Source organism: Coloeus monedula (genome assembly GCF_965178545.1).
Source record: "Coloeus monedula genome assembly, chromosome: Z".
In the NCBI taxonomy this organism is placed as follows: Eukaryota; Metazoa; Chordata; class Aves; order Passeriformes; family Corvidae; genus Coloeus; species Coloeus monedula.
The window spans coordinates 74,967,240-74,989,676 of record NC_138822.1 but is presented as its reverse complement, the minus strand read 5'-3'; the positions used below and the strand labels follow the sequence as shown (position 1 = coordinate 74,989,676).

The following is a 22,437-nucleotide window of genomic DNA, read 5'->3' as shown; positions in this document are numbered from 1 at the left end:
TCACACAGTCCCAGCATGCCTTCAGCACAGCCTCCCCTCCAGAGCCATGCTCCCAGCACCCACCAACATTTATGCAGGAACAGAGAAAGTGGCAAGGTTTCCTCCAATGGTTTTCAAAAATGAAGCCTCCATGAGAGGAAAAGCAAGCAAGTTTCTGTCACTTAATCCAATGTAAAGCACAAGGGAATCCTGGGAATGATTGCTTCCTAAAGACATCCCAGCTCCATGACAGAGTGAGTTGGGCTGGTCAGCCTGCAGCAATCCTGCCAGACTGAGAGTAAGGGCAGGAAAGCACTGATGCAGCCACGGGCATAGGCAGCTGCAGGAACACCTACCCCAGCTCTTTTTAGGAGAGTTTCAGGTGACTGAGCTTTTAGCAGGGCTCTGCAAATTTCCTCCCAGTCTGGGGTCTCTGGCTGCTGCTCTCACAAAAATGCATGAGGCTGCACTTCTTGCTGTTCCCCTTTTTCAAAGGGTGCTATTAGGCTCAGCTTTCTGTATAGAGAAATTTAAAAAAAAAAAAACGACCAAACAACCCAGACCTTAATGATCATGCTGTTTCCAGAACACAGAATATTGTTTCCTGGGTATTTAATACTACTTTGGAATGTCTTTACTTATATGTTTTCTTTTTGGTGAACTCTAAAGTATAAATTTCCTCCCTGCTACATTGACTGATTGGTGAAAACAAAGTCTCAACCGATTTTATTGTAAAACCACTCCAGCAGGTTTCTGCTTTAACCAACCTTAATCTGCCATCCATTTTAGCCACTGATCCTGGGGCCAGGCTGTGAATGTATATCCCGGGAGAACTGTTTTCCAGCGTGAGACAACAGGCACCAATGCCAAGCCCAACCCCTGGCTCTGTGAAAAACAAGTACAAAGAAATGTGGCAGATTGTAATCGCACAGGACACACAAGTGTTTGTGTTCCCACATCCCATCTGAGCTCAGGACTCGTGTTATTGTTTCAGGGCTGGCCTTAGGTGCAGTCAGCCAGGAAGCCAAGACCAACAAGTTGAAATCAGGATTGAAAATAGCTGATCCTGACTGTTTTCTGAGATTCATCACTCTCAGAAAATATTCCGTGCGCCGTGGGAACCTCCTGGAAATGTCACACAAGGTCTGATCTGGTCCAAGGTGCAAAGGAGTAGGGGCAGCAATCCAGTCAAGATGTCACTTAAAATTACTGCAGAAAACACGAGCACAGAAGATGCTGCCAATTGTATTGCTCTCTTTCGTTAAATATCTCTATGGCATTCCTCAGCAAAGAAGCACAAAGGAAGGGGAGGCATTATCTCTGATTCAATGATCACCTCTGTCCACTTTCACCTTTGCTTTCCTTCAGGTAACTACATCCCTGAAGTAGGAATTACTGGACATCTTACATTCTCTCTCAAAATTTTGAATCCAACCTTTAAAATCACTTTATTTTAAGTCTTAAAAATTGGCATATTTGTCTAGCACATATAACATATACTTTAAGTTTATAATGAGCAATTATTAATAATGAGAGCAACCCTTATGGAGGAGTTCAAACAGGTCATCTGAGAACTTTTCAACACTGTGCAGCTTTGTCTTCCCCGGAGATGCCCTTTAAGAGAAGGGCAAGGCTACCTGGGCTGCCAAGAGACTGATTTACATTTTTCCTGGTATCTCACAGCCTCCCTCTTCAGCAGCATAGACACTGACTGCTACCCATAGGACACTGCTGATTCTGAAGAAGCAAAATGCAGAAAGGGGAACTCTTCAGAAGTTTTTGCATTAGAGGGTAGTTTTCCCCCTCACCCTGTGGTTCAAGGTCAAACGGGCACAGGCGGGTGCACCAGATATGAGAGTCTTTAACCCATTCCCAAAAACTCCCCTAAGAAGCAGGGATTTTTTTCTCCCAGACCATTTTGATGGACCCTCACCTTTATTGAGTGTCACATCCATGACGATCCTGTCCTTGGGTCCAGGTCCTTTGCGGCTGGAGGAGGAGCCATCGGGCTCCTCGAGGCCGGGGACGGGCACGCTGCTGCTGGCACTGGAGCTGGGGGAGCTGGAGCGGCTCAGCAAGGTGGGGGTGACGCAGGGTGTGAGGCTGGGGCTGCGCAGCCGCGTGCGCACCGTCAGCGTCACCACACCCTTCTTGAGTTGCTGCAGAGACAGCACAGAACCACAGTGAGGTGACCAACATTTGTCACTAAACCTGCACACAGTAACTCGCAAGAGTATCAAGCTGAGGGTACGAGATGGCACCGAGTGAAGAGGAGCATGAATCTCTTCAGAGCTACATCCATGTTACCTTAAACCTCTGGATGGCCTCCTGATGGGTCAGTCCTTGTAGAGACTCTCCATTAACTTCCAGGATTTCATCTCCTGGTAAATAGATACAAAAAATGAAGTCAGCAATATAGAGACTATAAAGATTCAAAACATCTTTCCTGAACGTGAGGTGACCCACTACTATGAGGATTCCAGTTAACTATTCAATAAAAAGCCTTTTACTGTTCTCAATTTATTTTCACTTGTACTAATGTCTCTGCAAGTTACCAGTGATGAATTACCAGAGTAAAAATTGTTCTTCAGCAGATATCCTTAACCTGGCATTCTCACATGCACAAACAAGCTGAAAACACAATGGATTTTAATTGAAGTCTAAAAATGGATTATTATGACACAAAGTCCAAAGGTGCTATAAAAGTGCCCTTCTTTTGGAAGCATTAACAGGAGAAATGAGGAACTAAGTGAAACACTACAGCAGGTCACTTCAAAGCCTGTTCAGAGAAAACTAACCTTGCATCCACGTGCAGAAAGCAAATGTGTTCCCTTACTAAATGCCTGCGGACAGAGAAGCATGTAGTAGCCCACATGCTGTGACAGCAAATGTCTTTTTCACCTCAAGGAACATGTCCTGTCAGATTTCCACCAGCTTTCAGGCTCTGGGTCTTACTACTTACACCCAGCTGTGCTATCTACCTTCATTTTATTAAAAGGAGGGTCAGCATGATCCAGATCCACTTCCTGCAATTTTATTTGTGTCTGTGCAAAATTACATGGGGCAATACCATCAGCTAAGTCTACCCCTCCTCTCCTTTCCTAGCCTCAGTAAAGAAAAAAAGAGAAGAGTTTGCAAGCTATGAATAGCCTGCAAATGATTGCTGGGTTTATGGGACAGCTGTTACTTATTGGCTTCCCACGGCAAGTGCACAACCTCTGATGCAGGGATGCGAGCTTCCCTCTGGCAGCAAGCGTGAGAGTTGGCACCAAAGGCAGTCTCAAATCCAAGTGTTATAAGACGTAAAGAGGGGAACGATGATATGAGGAGAGAAGTAACACACGAGCAGCTTGAGAGAAGTAAGACAGGAGTAGCTTTCCGTGGAAGCAAAGTAATACAACCCCTGCAGAAGGGTTGTAAACCACCACTCATGGTCACTTTGTATTTTCAACAGTGTGTTAAGAGTCTGTCTGTCTGACACAGCACTCAGACCAGGGTGCAGCACACGCAGAGCACGCTATGCATTCAGCTCAGACACCAAGAATGGAACAGCAGTAGAAACTCTGGCTATATCTCCTTCTCTGACCAGGGTGAGCTTACTGCCAATCCCATCCTTCTGGTTTTTTTCTAGTTATGACTCTTACTCGTCCTGTCAAAATCATACCCGAGAGCCTCTCCCAAACATGTCCCTATATATAACCCCTTCTCAGACAAGCATCTTTAAGCCAGATGTTGTAGACTATCTGTATTTCCATGCTGTCACTGGCCCTGTCCAACTGAAGAATTGCAGCATACTATTTGGACAAATAAAGTTCATGAAAGAGAAAGGGGAAAACAAAAGTGGCCAACACTATGCTGTAGCTCCCCCTTCCCAATATGCAATATAATCAGTGATGCAATATGCAATATGAATGATCTTCCACAGGATGAACAAACAGGGTATGTTCTATTTTCCATAGCCTCCTTCTGCTGGCCAGGTGCCTAAATATAGCTGTACTTGAGTTTTCCTCCTGGACTGAAATAATATCCCACTGTAGTCCTTTATGTGAAGCTGGATTCCCTCTACCATACCTTCTTTAAGCCTTCCATCAGCAGCTGCTGCTCCATTTGGGAATATAGTCTTCACAAAAATCCCCATGCGTCCACGAGCAGAATCCTGACCTCCCACAATGCTGAATCCAAGACCCTACAGAAAAGAGAGGAGAAGACACACAGCTGGCACCTTACTCTATTATCACCTGTGTGAGAAAGACTGCCAGTAACGTACAACACAAGGGAAAGATGAAAACCTAAAACCTTCTGATGAATTGCATTGCCATCTTACTCTCTCCTTCCATTTCCTAATTTACTTTCACTTGATTATCAACACACTCATCAGCTGAAAAAGTAGCAGCAGGCACTCTAAGCTGATACAGCAAAATAATGAGATTATTTTGGGTTTTTCAAAACACTGGGTTGATGGCGTTCTCATTTTAAAAACATAACACATTCCTTTTAAATTAACAGACAGTCAATTCCTACCCCTGAGATCTATATCCAGGATTAACTATAGGTTTCTCTTATGTCACAGATCCTACATTTCCTCAGGAAGAAGAAAAGCTTCAGACCATAACATAAGGTCAGTGCTGCAATGTCAGGAATGTAGCTTAAAGGGGAATGGCATGTGGGGGCTTCCACTCACATGTACATTTTTAATTATTCTGGAGACATAGATCACGTTGTATTTAGAAAAATCTAGATCAATGGATTCCCCAGGGCTCCATCCATTAGCTCTTATCCCTGCAGTACCCCAGCTGGCTGTGAGACCATCTTGCAAAGCAGATCAGAGAACTGATGAACATAGCACAATGAACCTCTCCCCTTTCTACTGAGTTATTTCCCAGACAAATCACTTCCTTGATCCACAACCCTTTCCCGTATTTCCCCTCGCCACTGCTGTACATGCATTTTACAGAATAAAGAGAAAAGTCACTGACAGGTGGACAAGGGATGTGGAGAACTGTTATGCTTTAGTGATCTGAAGCCATGGATATTATTATTGCCTTGGGCAGCGCTCTCCATCTGAGGGATGCTGCCAGGGCAAGCACTGTGTTTACAGTCCAATACAACAATCAGATCTTTTGTTTCACTACGTGAATACAGAGCAGGCCACCACAGCTAAAAGCTTCTAGGAATTTGATAAGACATTACTTATTTCTGGAAAGGAAGCGACTTAGGTCCCTTGTGCAGCACAACTTTATTCCACTAACTGTTCAACCCAGTGCAATTATCAACTGTAAATCAACCTACAGAAAGCAGGATGCTCCTGGTACTCCCATGCCTGGACACAAGAGTTTTCCCCATGGCTCCATGGGTGGGTTGGGAGAAATATGTCTGCAAAGTACAGCAGTTCCTACACTAGCCCACCTTCCCAGACAAGCACTGCCACTCCACAGAGGAAGCCACCCCTTGCAGATCTACCTACAGATGAAAAATTGAAGACAAACACTTGGCTCCCAGCCATGAACACTGCAACTCTGTGGAAAAATGTTTCAAGTCCCAGGTTTGCACAGGGATAATAAAGTGAGTGCTACTGCACAAATTGTACAAAGTGCAATCCCTAACAGAGGAGATCACCCAAGAGATGGATGGAAGGCACACCAAATGGCAGCTGCTTTAGGTGGTTCATATCTCTAGAGTCTACATTCTCCCCACTGCTTCCTAAAACCTTCGAGGTAAGTGCAGAAAGGCAGGAGAAAGTGGCTTATCCCAGGGGGAGGAAAAAATCTAATTTTATGAGAAAAACAGGGTCAAAAAATAAGTATGTGAAAAATGAAAAAATATTTGCTTGTCATAAAAGACCTACAGCTCCTAAACCAAGGAAAGTTAAAGCAACTGTGAGTCAGTCTACCAAGAGAAGTCAGTATTTCTCTTTGCTAAATATAAAGCACAATAAGGAATTAGTTTTGCATTAGAGCTTGAAAGTCAAAACAAGTCTTCTTAGTCTAAAACAAATCCATCTGATGACTTTAAAGAGTATTTCACAAAAGGACATGCATATTTTTAGCATATTTAAATGGCAGCTCCAATACTAGTGTGGATTTGATTAGGGAAAACAGTATACACCTGGGTTAACGCTTATATATTTTTCCTTAGCATTCAGCCAGTTGGTACCTAGCAAGTGTGTAACATATTACTGGGAGAGAGAAGAGGACTTTTTGACCCATGGAATTCAGTGGTCTCAGAGAAGCAATCAGCCAGTAACCTGTCTTCAGGTTTAACACTTAATTTGCAGTAATTTTTTTTTTTTTTAAATGTATTCAGCTTCCACAGAGGGAAAATATGCTTGTCCATAAATATACATGTGAACAGGTACTGTTCTGTAGCTGCACCGACTTTGCATAAACATACATATTTAGAGATCCATTATTAATATTTGATATCTCAGTAATGGCGAGATGCACCAAACCACAATGAAACCACCCTGTGTCAAGTGCGCGACACGAACATCACGTCCCCTGTACTTTGCAGGTGTAACTTTGGCATTTATGTTTGGAAATGGGACTTGTTTATCATTAGCATTACTACTGGCTAGCTTGAGGGCAGCTGGAAGTACAGGAGATACCTCTTAAATGCCAGCTTTGCTACATGTGAGAAACATACAGAAATCCTCACCTTGCCCTGCCCTTTCATCAGGACGATGTTGGAAATGATGGACGGCTGGGTCAGTCTCCATGGAGATTCCACTTGGGCAGCACTGAAGGAACGGGTAGATTTCTTCACAATATGGTAGTCCTAATATCAACAAACAAGGATAATTGCTCTGATTGCTTGGCACAGATACTGGGGATGTCATACTGGGAAAATTGTATGTGTCAGGGAAGAGGGATGCAGTATCTTAGAGATATATTCAGAGGAATGTTCAAGGGATGAAACCCCAGCTCACTACAATCAAAGTGAATCTTGCCACAGTAATTTTCCCACATTTCTCACAGTAGAATCATTTTGAAATGTATCAGTCACAATTTGAATTAAAAGGATTAAAGGTAACCTCATGATATACTCAAGTCCTTATCTGCTAAAAAAAAAAAGAGAAAGGAAAAAACAAGTGAAAGGTCTACATTTTGAAATAATTAAAATAAAGAGCATTAGGATTTTTTTTTTTTTTTTGTAAAATCCTCACATCTCTAGAACTGCAACACTTTAAGATTAACAGCCTTAGGACCTTGTGGTCACAAGCAAGCAGTACTCTCCATCATAATGCTCAAAGAAGTTCTCCGTAGGTGGCCAACACATCCCATTTTGGTGTGCAGGCCTGGTTCCAGTCCCATGACGTACCTACGTGCTTCTTTTCATGACCCTCACCCACTTCTATGAGCTCCAAGCAGATGCCATAGGACCGAGCACAGTGGGGTGCTCACAGCCAGCTCCGCCTTCCCTCTCACCTGTCTGGCTCCTGCTGACTCCAGCTGCTGGGGCAGAGAGTGCTTTCTTCCACCCCGGGAATATTTCACTGCTATTTCGTAATTTGATTCACCGTTTTCCACTGTCAGCTCATCATCTTCTCCCACAGACTCCAAGCGGGATCCGGCACCTAAGAAAAACCACAGAAACACATCCTGCAAACATCTGAGAGCTGCTTTAGCCTCTCTCACCAGCAGGCAATAATCACCTCCTGAAAAAACCAACTTAAAGTACCTTAAGACAATGCTACCAGCTTCTCAGCTGGGCAGTTAGAAACCAGTTTTGATCACACTCAACCAGGAACTTTTCCTGCTGTCATAGGTTTCCTGCAATCTTTCAGTGATACTGAACTCATCGTATTAAGGAAAAGAAGAAGATAATTGAGTCAGTAGCTCAGGGACAGGAAAGAAATTCATCTGTTCACACCCAATGGCACTTGCCAGTGCACTAAGCTCTCAAGCTTCATGTATTTAAAATTAAAAGACCTGACACTGCAGCAGTATTCATTTCTGGAGGTGTCATGACACTTTGAGGGAATTTTTTCTGGAATGGAAGAAGTAAAAATGTGCCAAAAAATGCTATTTTCTCTCCTTTTGGCAACAATCCTAGTTTGTCTTAAAGAGAGGAGTGCAGAGTTCACGTAACAAATAGAATTATTTGTCTTGAAGGACATCCTGTAATTAGCCACAGAGTATCCCACTCCTTGCACCAAGGGCTCCTCCAATTCTCATTTTCTCCAAGCTCCCTGCAGAATCCCTGGCCACAGCAGTTCCCGCACATTTATCCTTGTCATTTCCCCACCACACAGGGAAAGGCCATTAACCCCTATTTTACAGATGAAAACCCAAGACACATGCCAAATATGCACAAGCTGGATTTCATGAGGAGGATTTAAGATTACTTTAAACCAGCATTATGTTGTAGCTGTCACAGAGAGCAACAGCTGTGTTTTCACAGCTTTCATCCTCACTGCCCTGTCTGTACTCCAGGAACAGGGAGTCATGGGCTGAGGTAGACGCACTGAAAACTTGCTCAGGAGAGCCCCAAACACATTTTCTGCCACCTCCTCCTTGCCTGGAGACTGTGCAAGCATCGCTCTCAGTGCCAGGGAGAGATGGAGCATAGAGCTGGGGCAGCTGCTTTTTTTTCACTCAGCATGAAAACAATTCTGCTGATGCATCCATAGGCAGAATTTGTATCCAGTGCCCAGAGTGCAATTCAAACCTGCTCCCTGCTTTGGGATCTGAAATTACCTCTGCTTTTCAACTCCCCTTCCCCCAGCACACAGGCTGCTGCTGCTGCACACAGACAGGATGGCAGTCTTGGCAGGACCAGGATCCTGGCATTCTTTCATTCCCTGGCACCTACGACTAACCCTTTCCCATCATTTCTCCCTCCCTTCTTCTAGGAGAACAGTTGTAATTCTGTATTTTCTCCCCATCTCTGAATGCATCTTCCCTTCTCGGGCTGCTGTCCAGGCTGGTTGATGCTTCAGCCTCACCCACGGCCAAAGGGCACCAGCACTCATGGGAACAGGGTCTGGATCCCCACTGAGCCACCAACTCACGGCCTCAGGGCTACAGGCAGAGGAGCATCCTGGAGGACACTAAAAATACCTTAGTAATTGGAAATTACAGTGAACACAGGAGGGAGGGAGCCTCAGAAAGCATTAGGGTTTTGAACATGATCAAGCTCCGCACACAGGTTACTGTTAAGACTTGGGGACAAAGCAACAGAAAATCTGGGGATTAGTCACCATAAAGGCATTTGGATCAGAGCAAACTGAATTATTAAAAAAAAAAAAAAAAAGAGAAAGAAAGAAACAAAAAAGAAATACACTTCTAAGTTTTGCATTATATTTCTGTTCCTACAATAGTTCAGCACAAGAGGCTGAATACAATTATCTTATAGATGGGATTTTCCTTCCAAAACAAACTTAATATGATTTCAAAGGAATGCCATCTCACTTTTAGATAGTTAAAAAAAATACACATTAAAAATCTACAATTGCTATCTTCTATCAGCCCAGCTTTACCTTGGGATCGACTTCTGTATTTCAGTATGCCACTTGCAAGTGCTGAACTCTGATTGTTTCCTTTGGACACTTCGGCACAAGCTGGATCTTGAGACTTCTCAGTTTCCAGCACCTAAAAGAAATTAAAAAAAAAAAAAAAATTGTAAACTAGAGATGTTGGTGACATTTTTCTCATTTTCATTATGGAACAGAAAATTCCATTGCATATCATGTTTGTTTTCAAAACATGTCATTGTACTAAGCTAGCATACATTTGCAGTAAGTAATTTTTAGCAATGCCTTTGGACACTGCATCCTCTGCAAGACACCACACGAATGCCCCCAGAATGCATCCAGCACTTGCAGCACCTCACTCAGGTGCTTTTGCATGTATTTGAACAAAATTCTAGCTTTCATTTGCATTTGTGCTGCTCTGCAGGCTTCCACGGACATCACATCTTTACAGAGAAAACCACTTTTAAGAAGCATTACTTTATTGTTAGTATCTGCTGAGCACCAATGCAAAGCTTGATGACGAAAAGCTTTTTTAACAGAAAGTTATGACAGCTAAGCACTTTAAAAGCCTGGAAATGTGCAGTTTAAGTTTACACGTGGAATCACGACCCCACCACCCTGAGTAAATGCACCAGGACAGGAGAAGTCTGTTTACCGAGTGTGTTTGCCCGGACGCCAAGTAACAAGGTATGCAGCACGGCCACATGTTCTCTGCCTCCTGCTATCCTGTGGTCAGGAGGAGCAGAACTGCCCATGGGCAGGCTCTGCCCAGCCCGTGCATTTTGGAAGGTGCTGGTGAACTGCTGGAAGTCAGTTTTTAAAAAACCCCACCCAAGTAACCAAACACTTTCCTGTAAAAATAATTTCTGCTTCTGCTATTCAGTCTTAAAAACGTCAGTCTTTCCCACAACCAGCCTCCCATCCCCCAGTCCCTCTTATACCCAAGCCAACAAAGCCAAAGTTTATCTTTTGTGCAAAGTCTAGACTTCATGATTTCAGTTTGAACAGTAGAAACTTCAGGAAAACATAAAACTGGCAGAAAACAGGAAGCTGGAATGGAAACTGCTTTTTATTCCTTCCCCTTCAACATGAACAGCAACACTTAATTTACACAGTTTGTACATCCTAGGTAGTAGTCTTTGATTTTTCAAGACATTGCAGCAACTACTTCAGGGTCCACTTCTAGCATCAAATGCTCTGCAGCTCACAGATCCATGTAAACTTAAAACCATGTGATTCACTCATTAGTCTGAAAAACCCAGCACTTATGATTTGGTCATCCTAATGAGGGATTCATTCCAGAAAATATGTACGACATCAGATTCAAAAACCCACCCAAGACACCCAAACCATCAGCAATTAGACCACAGCCAAGTACCACAAGCTCTCCTTCCAAGAGACTTCTGGGATATCCAGAAGACAGCAGAAGCATGTGGAAATAAGACAGGACCTCATGGATCTCACAAAGATACATTGAAATTTACCCTACAAGTGAGAACACTCTTTATGAACTGAGTATGCCTCCCTTGTAGAAGGGTAGAAATCATTTCCACAGACACAAAAAACCATGTAGCTGGTGGCTTTACAGGTGCCAACAAACCAACTGGTGCCCAGGGCCAGTGCCAACTCTGTGGTGGGGAATATGTGAAGCACAGAGATGAAGAAAAACAAGAGGAATGTCTCCCTAAAGCAGCCAGTTTTGCTGGTGTGCTGTTTAACTATCTGAACAGACAGGGATGGGTCGAATCTGACTTTTCTGGAGCTGAGCACAATGCAGCTCAAGTCTGGAGCTATAGAGCTGTTTGCTTTAAGCAGCCTGCATGGACATGGGCAGTTACACCTGATAAGACTGCACAGCTCCCAGCGCAAAGCTGGATCACTTCCTCCAGCTCAGAGGACAGGGGAAAAAATGACTTAGGTTGTAGCAGTGTACAAAAAGATGCTGAAATCACCTCTACCAGGGCCAGTTTCCACCCTGAGCCCAGGCTCAAGGGTGACCTGTTCAGTACATCCTGTGGCTCTGCTACATGAGGTTTGAGTTCGGTTTGTTGCCGGTAGGTTGGGGTTCTTGCTGAATTTTGTGCCACAGGAGAAAAGTACCAATGCATTCTGCAACTCCATACATTTTCATCTGCTGGGGTGGGTACAAAACCAGAACACAATTGCCACTTGTATTAAAACTGTGCACCCCACGCTACCTTCCCCTCATGGCAATCCTGGAGCCTGTGAGCCTACAGACATCAAAGCCCAAACCCCATGTATGATCCACAGAAGGTCACATGTGTGCGAACGCCAATGCTAGGGAAAGCCTCAAGACATTCTCAGCAGCTTCCTGAAATTATATTTTATCCAAATAGGCTTCAGACAACAATTAGGAAGTAAAAACATTTAGACTATCTATGTCTGTGGGTTTTTTTATTTTACTAGAAGTATTTTTCTGACGCTAATTATAAACACATAGGGGAAGACACTAGCATTTGCAATGAAGTAGATACTCTTTAAGTTGTTGAGCTTGCCTAATAAACCACCAGGAGTTTTATCCTATTCAGAAAACACTTAGAAATCTGATCTACAAAGCCTGCAAGAACTCCCCAAAGACGTGTGTGTCTGTAATCTTTGGCTCCCTTGTAACTTACACAAGAAGAAAAACCCAGCTCCACCTTATCCTTCTGGCTGTGAACATGTCGCTTTACTGTCTCAAGGTGGCTGCCCAGATTTAACCATGCCACTTTAATTTTCCTCACTTTCAAGGAAATGAAGCTTACTATTTCTGTCCTGTAGGTCTCTTATTAAACGAAACCAATAAATCCTGCCCAGTGCCATCCCAGCATTAAGGACAAGGGGAGCTTTAACATGCACAGTAGTTTGAAGGGAGATGTAAAAATAGAGCCCATTTTGCCAGTTCATTAAGTAGCTCTGGGATCAAGTGACGGTGACATCTCAATTGATTTCAAAGGAAACGGCACTATCAGGGACTCGTGGTCCTGGCACTGCACCAGAATGAACAACTGCCCTCAGAGTCCTTGCCTGGGCAAAGCTCCAGCGTGACCAGGCTCTTAATTAGGCGAGATGAAGAGCAGGATTATGACAGTCTGTATTGTTTAACCGCAAACAGCTTGGCAATCCCTGCCAATCTACAAAAACAAGACGGCACACAGAGGTTGATACAATTTAATAAGCAAACTGCTTTTCTGCTGCCCTTGCAGAGCTCCTCAGCTGCTGCCCTTCCCATCAGCGAGCCCACCCGACTCCCCGCGGCACAGCCTGGCTGGCTCTGCTGAGGAGCACTAGCAACATGCAGAGCAGTTCATGCTGGTGGTTTGGGAATGAAGCAGTGAGAACCAGACTGAGAAGTCTGCAGCATGCCAAATTCTGCCCTACCCGCACTGGCAAAGCAAGTCCACCAGCAAGACCACCGCCCTTCCCCAGAACAGCCATGTGAAAGAGGAACGGCTGTGCCCCAGCCCAAGCTCCATGGGAAAATTCTGCATCTTCTCTGGTCCCATTGGCACTCTGTCCTTTTCTCTGACCACGACAATTTTTCCTTAAGCAGCACTACCCCAAACATTTAACCATTAATTGCCCCAACACCACTGTGGGGCAGCCATCAAGAGGAACCCAACAGGCCTCCACGAGGAGCCAGCACGGACCCTTCAGAGCAATGCCCACAAGACCCAATGCAAGCCTTCAGCTGCTCCCTGCACAGAGTCTTTCTTCCTAGTCCCTTGAGACTAACTGATGCCTTAAAGTCTTTAACTTTCAAAAAATTGTCAAGATTTTTTTCCAAGATATGGTATAATTCTAGCTGTTTCAGTCATTTGTGCAATTACTTATTGCCTTATGGGGCACAGCATGCTTTAAGCCTTAAATGTGTCCACTAGGCAGGGAGCTCCACATGCCCCTTTGCCTTGCACAGAAAGTAAAATACCTTCACTTTTAAATTAGCTGTTTTTCACTTTAATTGAATCCATCTCACAGACAAATTACAAACTGCAGCACTATAATTTACGAGAATTAACACTGCAAGTGATGCAGAGGACATGGATTTTCTAATCTTGGACAGCACTGAGTTTTCCATGCCTTACTGCTCTGTTTTAGAGCATGTACAAAGCTGCACAGATCCTAGGAGGAGGCTGATGAGCTGGGACATACTGCATCAGGGGCTGCAGCACCCAGGGGCATTTTTCCAAAGCACAGCACATCCCAAGACCCAGGGAGCTCCCTCAACTGAACCATGGGGCTCACAAGAAGTCCAGATTAAATCCAGACTTAGCAATTTTTGGTGAAAGCTAGAGGATTCCCCTCCTCCAAAGGGCACTGCATTACTAGTCCCCTCTGTCATGACACAAAAGCAGAGAACAACTTGGAGCCAGGGATGGAGGAAAAGATAAGGAACATCACCTCCACATCAGCACTAATCCAGTGCCTTAAACTGGCACCTCAGAAAAAACCAGTGCCCTGATTTCAAAAAAGCTGGTGCAAAGCTGACAGGGCAGACAGCAGTTCTGTTAATTGACCAGGGAGGCTTCAGGAAGGCTCAAATTTGGGCTGTGTTTAGCAGCACTGATGTAACAAAGCATCCACCACCTTCCCCAGAAGCTTGCCTAGGAATTCCCTGTGCTGGTACCATTGGTGCAGACCATACTTCCTCCCACCCAGGCAAAGGAGATGGGAACCCAAGGCCTCCTTTACTTAATCTTAAAGAAAGTGTTGGAAACCTCTTGGTTCATGCGCAGCAAGAGATCAGGAAATCTGATAAACAGTCAAGAACTGGAGCTGCCTAGCTTTCTGAATAGGTGGAAATGCCAAATAAACAAAACAAAAGCTTTTAAAGTGGTCTCTAAGAACATCTAGTCTGCCACTTTACCGAATGCCTGCACTCAAAAGCGACCTTAAGCCTTCAGTATAATGCAGTAGTTGCTAGACAAGGAATTACTATTCACTTCAGGAGGCACAGTTATTTTTGTGTCTCTTTTCAAAATCTACAGAGTAGTCACACACAAGAAACAAAACCTGGCATTCACCAGCACAAAGACAGCAGCATTATCTGCCTATGCACACTCTGTAAACAGACTGGAAACGCACTATGGCAGAGCTGAGCTACTCTCATCTTCCATAATGTTGTATTTATTTTTTACAAGACTCTCCAAAACCTTCTTGAATGTGTGTGATAGCAGGAGCCACAATGTGTTGACCATGTTCAGAGGATGCTGGCAGATTCTTGATGTAGCAGGATCCCAGCTGTGCTGGCTCCAATGACTCACTGGTCAAGAGCTGCAACTAAGCAAAGCAGACTCCATTTTCAGACTTCCAAAGAGTCACTAAAATTATTAATAATGTTTTGAAGAGAAAAAAATCTTCTAAAAAATATCCTTTTAAACAAGAAGAAATGCAGGAAATGGCTAAGGCAGCCAAGTTTTCCAAGAAACACATATCGCAGACAACACATGCACTTGGAAGATGCTCCCAGCTAAACAGCTCCCAATCCTTTTTGGACCAGATTACTCTTCTTCTGCAGTATACTATGATTTTCACTAGAAACAGCTTTTGAGCTAAAGAAAATCAAATGCACACAAACAGATCCCTCCTGTTCTCCTTTTTATGCTTTATCCTTTTTTCCGCCCCAAACATCAAAAAAGCAGGACACATGCTTTCCATGTAGTTTAGTCACTGCCCACGAGATGTCTCTATGTGCTGCAGAGAGAACCCAGAAGACCAGTCTTAGTAAACAGCAGAGACCTAAAGGATTCCATGAATCTATGACAAACATGGAACTCAAGCAGTGTGAAAGCTAGTTCAGCTACTCCATTATTTTGTTTAATACATGCTCAGTTCATGGCTTAGCACAAATCCGGAGCCTTTGCATCCTGACAAACAATAAATTGCTCATCTTTTTTTCTTTTTTTTTAAATAATGACAACCTTTTTATTCCCAGTAAGGGACAAAACATGCAATAATCACGCCTCAAAATAAACAGTTCTCCTGAGAATGAAACAAGACCTTCTTAATACTGACATCAACCAACAGCTGCAGAGAGCATTCCCATGACGCCACTGGTGGGAGCTCTGGATTTCAACTCCAAACTGGCATTTTATACCATCCTAAGTACACAAGAAGACATGGAATATGTAAAAATTAAGTGTCTTTCATACCTGCATCTTCAAGGATCTGAAGCCTCATATATTATAGAGGCTGCACAGCACATCTCAAATGAGTTCTACCCGATCCCAACCAAGACTGGACAGCGTACATGCTCAAAAATTTGCAGATGTGGTAGTGAGACATCCACACTAACTCAAAAATTCTAGAGCCTGTATCAACCTTCTGCTAATGTATGTGAACCGCATGGCTGCGACAGCATTTCTCTTGTTCCAGTGCCATGAGGGTGTTATTTTTAGCTTGTTAAAGGCAGTTCATCTCCTTCAAAACTGGGCAGTTATCCAAACAGCCAAAGGAGAGACAGGCTGTACTGTATCTGATGCTTTATGGGAAGAGCCCTCATTCACAAAAACAAAGACCATACAGAACCTGTACTGTAGATAAACTTGTGTTTCTATTACTCTGCTGACTTGGCTTTCAAATATATCACATAGGAAGAGCAAAAATTGTAACTGGGGGCCTTTTCTACACTGTTATTTATGGTCAAGTCAGAAAGTTATCTTCCACCAGCCAAAGCAACAGGAGGTATTTCACATTTTGTAGACTGCACCACATCTACAGAGAACCCTTCAAGTACCGGCCCCTGGGTGAAAGTTTTCTCTGGTCTTGCCTTAAAGATGGAGGCAGCAGGAAGAGGCCCAGAAGGGCTGGGAGCCAGGCACAGGGAACGATATGAGTGCTCTGAGGAGCTCCCTCCTGACATGAAGAACGCATTCATGTTAATGTCTCCTTGACAGGTGAATTTTACAATGTATGAAAACCAGTAATTCAGTGACACTGCACCCCCTGGGGGCCTTTCAGCACTCTTCCTCCTCCCCCAGCTCATGTGATGTGTGCCAACACCTTCCTCCAGCCCTGACCAGTGTCACACCACCACAATCAGCCCATGGCTGAGCAACCCACCCTCAACAAGTCAAACTACAAATGCTTATTTTAATGTGATAGGGCTTCTAGAAACAACACGATCTGTGTGAACAAGATTTGGTCTCCAAGTATTTTGTCATTTCCTCTTGGCCAAATTCCTAACTTTACTCTGAAAACTTGCTTCTGGAGTCACTGTAGGACTCAGCATCTCATCAGCCACAGCATGGGTGAAGGGTACTGCTTGGGCACCCATGGATATGCTGGACAAGACTGTACCTCAGAAAGGTACAGTTCAGCCAGACTTTCAACAAGTTCAGCATTTACAGCTGAGCAGCAGCTCTGAGCCATGCCAAGGTGTAGCTGGACACAGCCCTTGCCTGCCTCGTCTCCAAGGGTGATGTGGCAGAAGGCAAGATCTGCAAACATTGCCAGCCCTCACCATGAAAAAAGTTATTGAACCATTCCCAGGACATAACCAAGCCCCACACCAGGCTCTTCAATTTCTTCCTTTCCCCCCACCCTAAGTAAAGCATTTCATTGCTAACCAAATTTCTGCCAGGAAAATCATCTTCTTGCTTTTCTTCCAGCTATGCAGTGCTGTTTGAGGAGTGAGACATGTTTATGCAGCCTGTGTTGAGACTGCAGTGCCCTAATGGGAACAAACACTCCAGTACTCCAAGTAACGAGGGCCCCTCCCCAGGCTCTGCACACATTTAATTGTTGAGTTATGCTTCCTGTTCCTTCTCAATGCTAATGCTTTCTCTGAAATTCTCTCTCAGTGTTTCCAGAAGAACTTTTGACCCCAAGACTGCTTTTAAAGTTATGGCATTGTTATCCTCTTCATTATGCTTGCATGGCTACAGGTAATTATGTATGGATTCCCTGGTAAGACAGAAAGGCTCATGGCAGAAAACAACTAGTTAGTCCTACAGCACAGAAAAAAATATATAAACAGGGAGGGAACTTAGCTAAACAAATGCAATTCTTCACGTTCACCAAACAGGTTTATTTATCCCCTTTCAGTTACATGTCTTGCATGAAAACCACAAGTGGATTTTGGCAGGGATCAGGTAACCTGGATCACGCAAGGAACCTTAAACAGGAGACATCCTGTTTCTGTTCCTGGTAGGAGGGTGAAGACCTTGCTGGGTCATGGCTGTGTCCACATGCAACGTGCCCAGTGCTGGTGCGATGGCACAGATCACACACTTCAGGTCATCTCAAAATGATTAAATATGAGTAGAAAGGCCCTGATACCCACAGCAGAGGGTCACGCAGCTGGGGGTGCTGCCAGAGGGTGTGTCCCCAGGGCTTGCCTGCACAGTGAGCTTGGGCATAGGGAGGCAAATTCTCTTCCCAGCGCCCCCCCCAAAGGCAGAGGTAAGGATGACCTCCTTTCCTCTTTTGCACAGTTCCATTCTCCATGGAGTAGACTCAGCTCAGGGTCCTGCCTCCAGCATCAGGACTGGCAGATGCCCAAGGGAGAACACAAGATTTAAGTACAAAGAAGCAGTCCCCAGCCTTCCATCCCTGCCTCCAGCAACCGCAGATCCAAACCTTCCGAGGCAGACACCCTCTTGCTGTGTTTACTAACTTGTTAGAATTTCAAGCCATTAATATGAAGGTGGTCACTGAAGCTGAACGTTTAAAAAAATACTCAGACCATCAGATATGGAACCATACATAGGCAAGTAACTTTTGAAGCAATTAAGAATGGCACATGCTTCTGTCTAGGGACCAAAAATGCCCCAAATTCATTGGACACTTTGCAAACTCTTGGTAGATGAGCCCTCTCTTTAGAGTTCACTTCTCAGGTTGCTCCACCAGCCAGCAATACAGTGACAGATTCAATTTCAGGCAACAGAAAAACTAGTAAAAGTGAATTAGTATTAAAAATAAATCATCCAAGGCAAATACTATCATATTATCCTATTTCACACTTGGACATAAATAGTGACATTTTAGAACAGCAGTGTCAACTGCACACAGCAAAATATGGGTTAGGGTGGAGGAGTTTAAAATCCCTAAAATTGTTGTGCTGTCCTAAAGGACAACACAACTCTCTGAAGTTTCGTGTCTGAAGTTAAGGAACATTTTGGCCAAACTACTTCTGAAAGAAATGCACTTTAAGGATATTAATGTAATCCTTTTTCTGCCTGGCAGCACAAGGCTGAATAAAGTTAGAACTTTAAGGCATGTTTAATGTTAAACAGGGCTTTACATAAGGAGACTGTAAAAGCAAACTCAAATAAAATTGTATTATGTGATTTTTATTAATGAAGCTTAGCAAGTGGACTTTCAAGTAAGACTTAAAGTGGTATTTCTCTTAAATTACAGTTTTCAAGTGCCACTAAATTCTTCTGCTGTATCCTGCAGAAGCTGACTAGCTCGGACTCTACTTCCTTGTCTGAAAATGCTGGAGCAGAACTTAAGAGAGTTGAAAAAACAACTTGCTTGTGGGGAAACTTTTTGGCCTCCAGCCTCTAGACAAGATAATTTTCATTTTTATTATTTTATTTCACAGAATTTTAAAGTAAGCCAGGTTGGAAGGGACCTTGGGGGGGGCGGCCCATTTCAAAACAGTGACACAACTTACATCAGTTTCCTCGAGAGCTGGTCCAGCTGAGTTCTAAGTAGCTACAAGGATGAAGACTTGAATAGATACCTTCATTCCAAGTGATGTTTTTTTCTGCCTGGTTCAGCCTTTAGGCAATCAGGTGCTAAAGCAGCAAGTCCATCACATCTATTAATTAAGGTTTTGAATACTCAGCAGTGAACTACATTCACAGAGAAGTTAACAACAGAATACATCTTTGACAAACCTAGAAGCTCCTGAAAGTTCTGTAGTATTTTCTAGACTTAATAATTAGACAGACATTGTTCTGGGTCAGAAAAGGGACAGTGAAGCCTCAGCTGACAAAAAACCACTCTGAATTACTCATTATGACATAACCACCCAGCACCTGACAGCATCCCTTTAAGTCCCTCCAAAGCCCCACAGAGTAAACAAGAAAATCCATTAACCTCTTGTCAGAGGTAAGAAAGGTAACTCCTGGACAGGGCTGAGTTGAGAATCAGCTTCAAATCTAAGATGTCTTGACTCTTAGACTGAGATCAGAGTCTCAGTTACCTGCTCCAGCCCTTGAGTACAACCCATCACGAAAGTCTAATACAATTACATTTGCACTGATTAAAAATAGTTCAGCTTAGTTCCTGCTTTAATCCTCAGTCACGCTGTCATCCCTTATCTACAGTACAGATATAATGGAATACATGTGAGAGAAAGAGAAGACACATGAATATCATCAAAAGCGTGAGAGCAGCAAAGAACAGTGATTTCCAAAGCGATTTTGCAATAAGCTATTTGACTATACATTTATATATATTTAAAAATAAAATCTTGTGATGCTTTGATTTCATACTGGCCTTGAAATCAGCTTTTAAGCTTTGTTATGAAAAATCCCCCCCCAGTCTTGCCAGGTGGAAAAAAACCACATGAATTTTATCTTTTCCATACATTTACCTTCCTCTGTCCTGGCTGGTGGTATGCAGTATTTGCACAGCCCAGCTCAGCTCAGGCTGCCCACACCCAATGAGGATGTAAAGCAGAGAGGTTTACACTGTGCAGACTGCCCACCCCAGGCTGCAGAGAGCCCTGTCTCCACTCCGAGGCTGACACAGCAATTGCAAGGGGAACACAAACACATTCTGTGCTTTGGATCAGAAAAGCAATGAGTTCAGCTGCAGATCAAGCAAAAACAGAAAAGGTCCCAGAGAGTCACCAATAACTTATTACATTCCTTTAAATTACATCCTTTCAACAAAAGAAATTAATAGAAGCAGAAAACACAAAGAAAAGGAAATCTTGCTGCTGCTCTTCTAAAGTGTTTATTGTACCCAGATTTCTGTGATTTCCCCTCAGCCTTTCCATGATGTATTCTGAAAGCACAGAGCTATTGCCATCAGGGGCGAGAATACCAGTCAGGCAGGCAAACCCAGCTGGCTCTGAGTTAGTGGCTGCCATCACTGCCAGCTGCAGTGGCACTCGAAAGGACATCAGGCTCTAAACTCAAGTCCAAGCTGAAGGGCTCTGGGAGGCTCATGCAGCTGTGTCCTCATGGTCACGTGCACCTCAACCATCTTGAGCTTCCCTGAGCATTATATTAATCTGGAAAGGAAACGCTTGATAAAAAAGCCATCACTGGCAACCAGGCACAGTTGTTGGAAAACACATGAGCCAACCAAGTGACAAATAACTCCTCGTGTGTGCTAAAAGAGTCACTGGAATGCCAGAGAGCTTAATCCTGAAGCCACACATAATTAAATTTTGTCAAAATTGATTTTTATATTTAAGTGCTGCGGAGCCATAGCCTTATTAGAAATTACCAGAACTGGAAGCATGATACATAGAAGAATTTGAAGTATTTTGATAGTCAAAAGAATGCTTAAATGCCCACTCAAGTTAGCACACAAACACTATACCAACATCAGCATGCTAAGCATCCCCCACTTATTTTTTTTCTCTTCCTCCCCCCAAAAAGGCCCTCTGGCACATAGCAGAGAAGACAGTGAAGAAATAACAAAATTGTCAGAGTACTGAGATGTGTGAGAGTGAGAATTGTTACAAACATTGACTCAAAGTAAGTCAGAGATGAGAGGCAGGTAGGAAGTGAACACCAGCATCAGCTAGACTACAGCATGAGACTCATCCTGGGGAGCAGCCTTTTTTGCTCAGGCGTAAGAATATAAAATCAAAACAAATCACCAAACCAGTATCATATCTGAGCCATCCAGAGGCTTAACTGATTTATTTTAACTGTCACAGACAAGAGGGGGAGGGGAAGACAAGAAGGGAAAATAAGAAATAGATAAAAGCTTCAAGTGAATCCACATGCCTTCCCTTGCTGGAAAACAAGTCCGCAAGCTCTTTAGATTAGAAACATTTTATTTTTTGTCTGTACAATACAAGAGAGGCCCAGAAGACCTATGAAGTTTCATAGAGCTCCTACATTACAAATAAATAACAATAACCCACTTAATCTCTTCTTAATGCAGCCCTGAAGGGAATACAAGTGAGATTATCAACTGGCAGCATTTACTCAGTGGAACTTCAACTATGGTTCACAGCCAGAAATTCCTATCCCTCCTCCAAAGAGTCTGTTGGCTTCAACAGAGCAAATACAAAGTTCAAGACTTGGATCATAAACTGTTAAAGAAGTTTTGTTACAAAAGGAGGGGAAAGAAGATCATGTAACTGCGTAAGCACGGCGAGAGACTTTGCATCAGATCCAACAAAAGCAGTGGAAGTGGGTGGAAAACAATCGAAGAGAAAAACAAAACCACGATTGCAACATAGGCTGGAGGTCTCGAGAGCTCCTGCTCCGTGTGCTGCTGCCTTGCTGCAGTGCAGAGATGGCAGGGGCTGTGGTAAATGCCATCCCCATTCCAGCTTCTCACCCGCTTCCTGTGCGGAGAACGGCTGGCTGGGATGGGATTGCCTCGTCCCGAGGACCTGCTCCATGTCAGGCTATAGAAGAATGTGACAGATGCAAATGGGCATCGAGAGAGAGAGAGAGAGAGTAAAAATGTCACACCAAAACCACACTTACAGCAACCAGTTTTTCAGGAGACACATTCACTCCTTTCACATCTTCTTCTTCTGGCTCTTCGTTTTCCTTATTGTCAGTGCAAGAGACAGAGTCTTGGACTGAGCAAGTGCTAAGCAAGTCTGGCAAACTGGTAGAAGGATACTTTAGAAGATCGCCTTCAGAAGATTCCTACCCGAGAGACAAAAAATGTGTTACATCACATGCAGAAAAACAGCAGTGTCACAGTAAAATTGCTCCATCTCACCTGCCCAGTGTGAGCTCCCTGGTAATCCTTCCCCTGGTTACACACTTCCATGTGCTCAAACTTTTAATGGTTTGGTTATAAAAAGCAGGCTTGGTTTTAAAGTGCATATA

The 22,437-nt window shown here is 43.6% G+C and overlaps 1 protein-coding gene across 1 annotated transcript in view; it reads right to left on the bottom strand.

The window, feature by feature from the left end:
- The window catches only part of PDZD2 (PDZ domain containing 2), a gene marked incomplete at its 5' end in the record, with an annotated part of 135,253 nt that overhangs the window by 25,919 nt on the left and 86,897 nt on the right, over positions 1-22,437 (bottom strand). The window contains 8 exons of the mRNA XM_082302084.1: positions 747-864; positions 1,913-2,138; positions 2,287-2,360; positions 4,051-4,165; positions 6,634-6,753; positions 7,404-7,552; positions 9,458-9,569; positions 22,084-22,251. Of these exons, the coding sequence (XP_082158210.1) occupies positions 747-864; positions 1,913-2,138; positions 2,287-2,360; positions 4,051-4,165; positions 6,634-6,753; positions 7,404-7,552; positions 9,458-9,569; positions 22,084-22,251 (1,082 nt within the window). The remainder of the gene's footprint in view (positions 1-746; positions 865-1,912; positions 2,139-2,286; positions 2,361-4,050; positions 4,166-6,633; positions 6,754-7,403; positions 7,553-9,457; positions 9,570-22,083; positions 22,252-22,437) is intronic.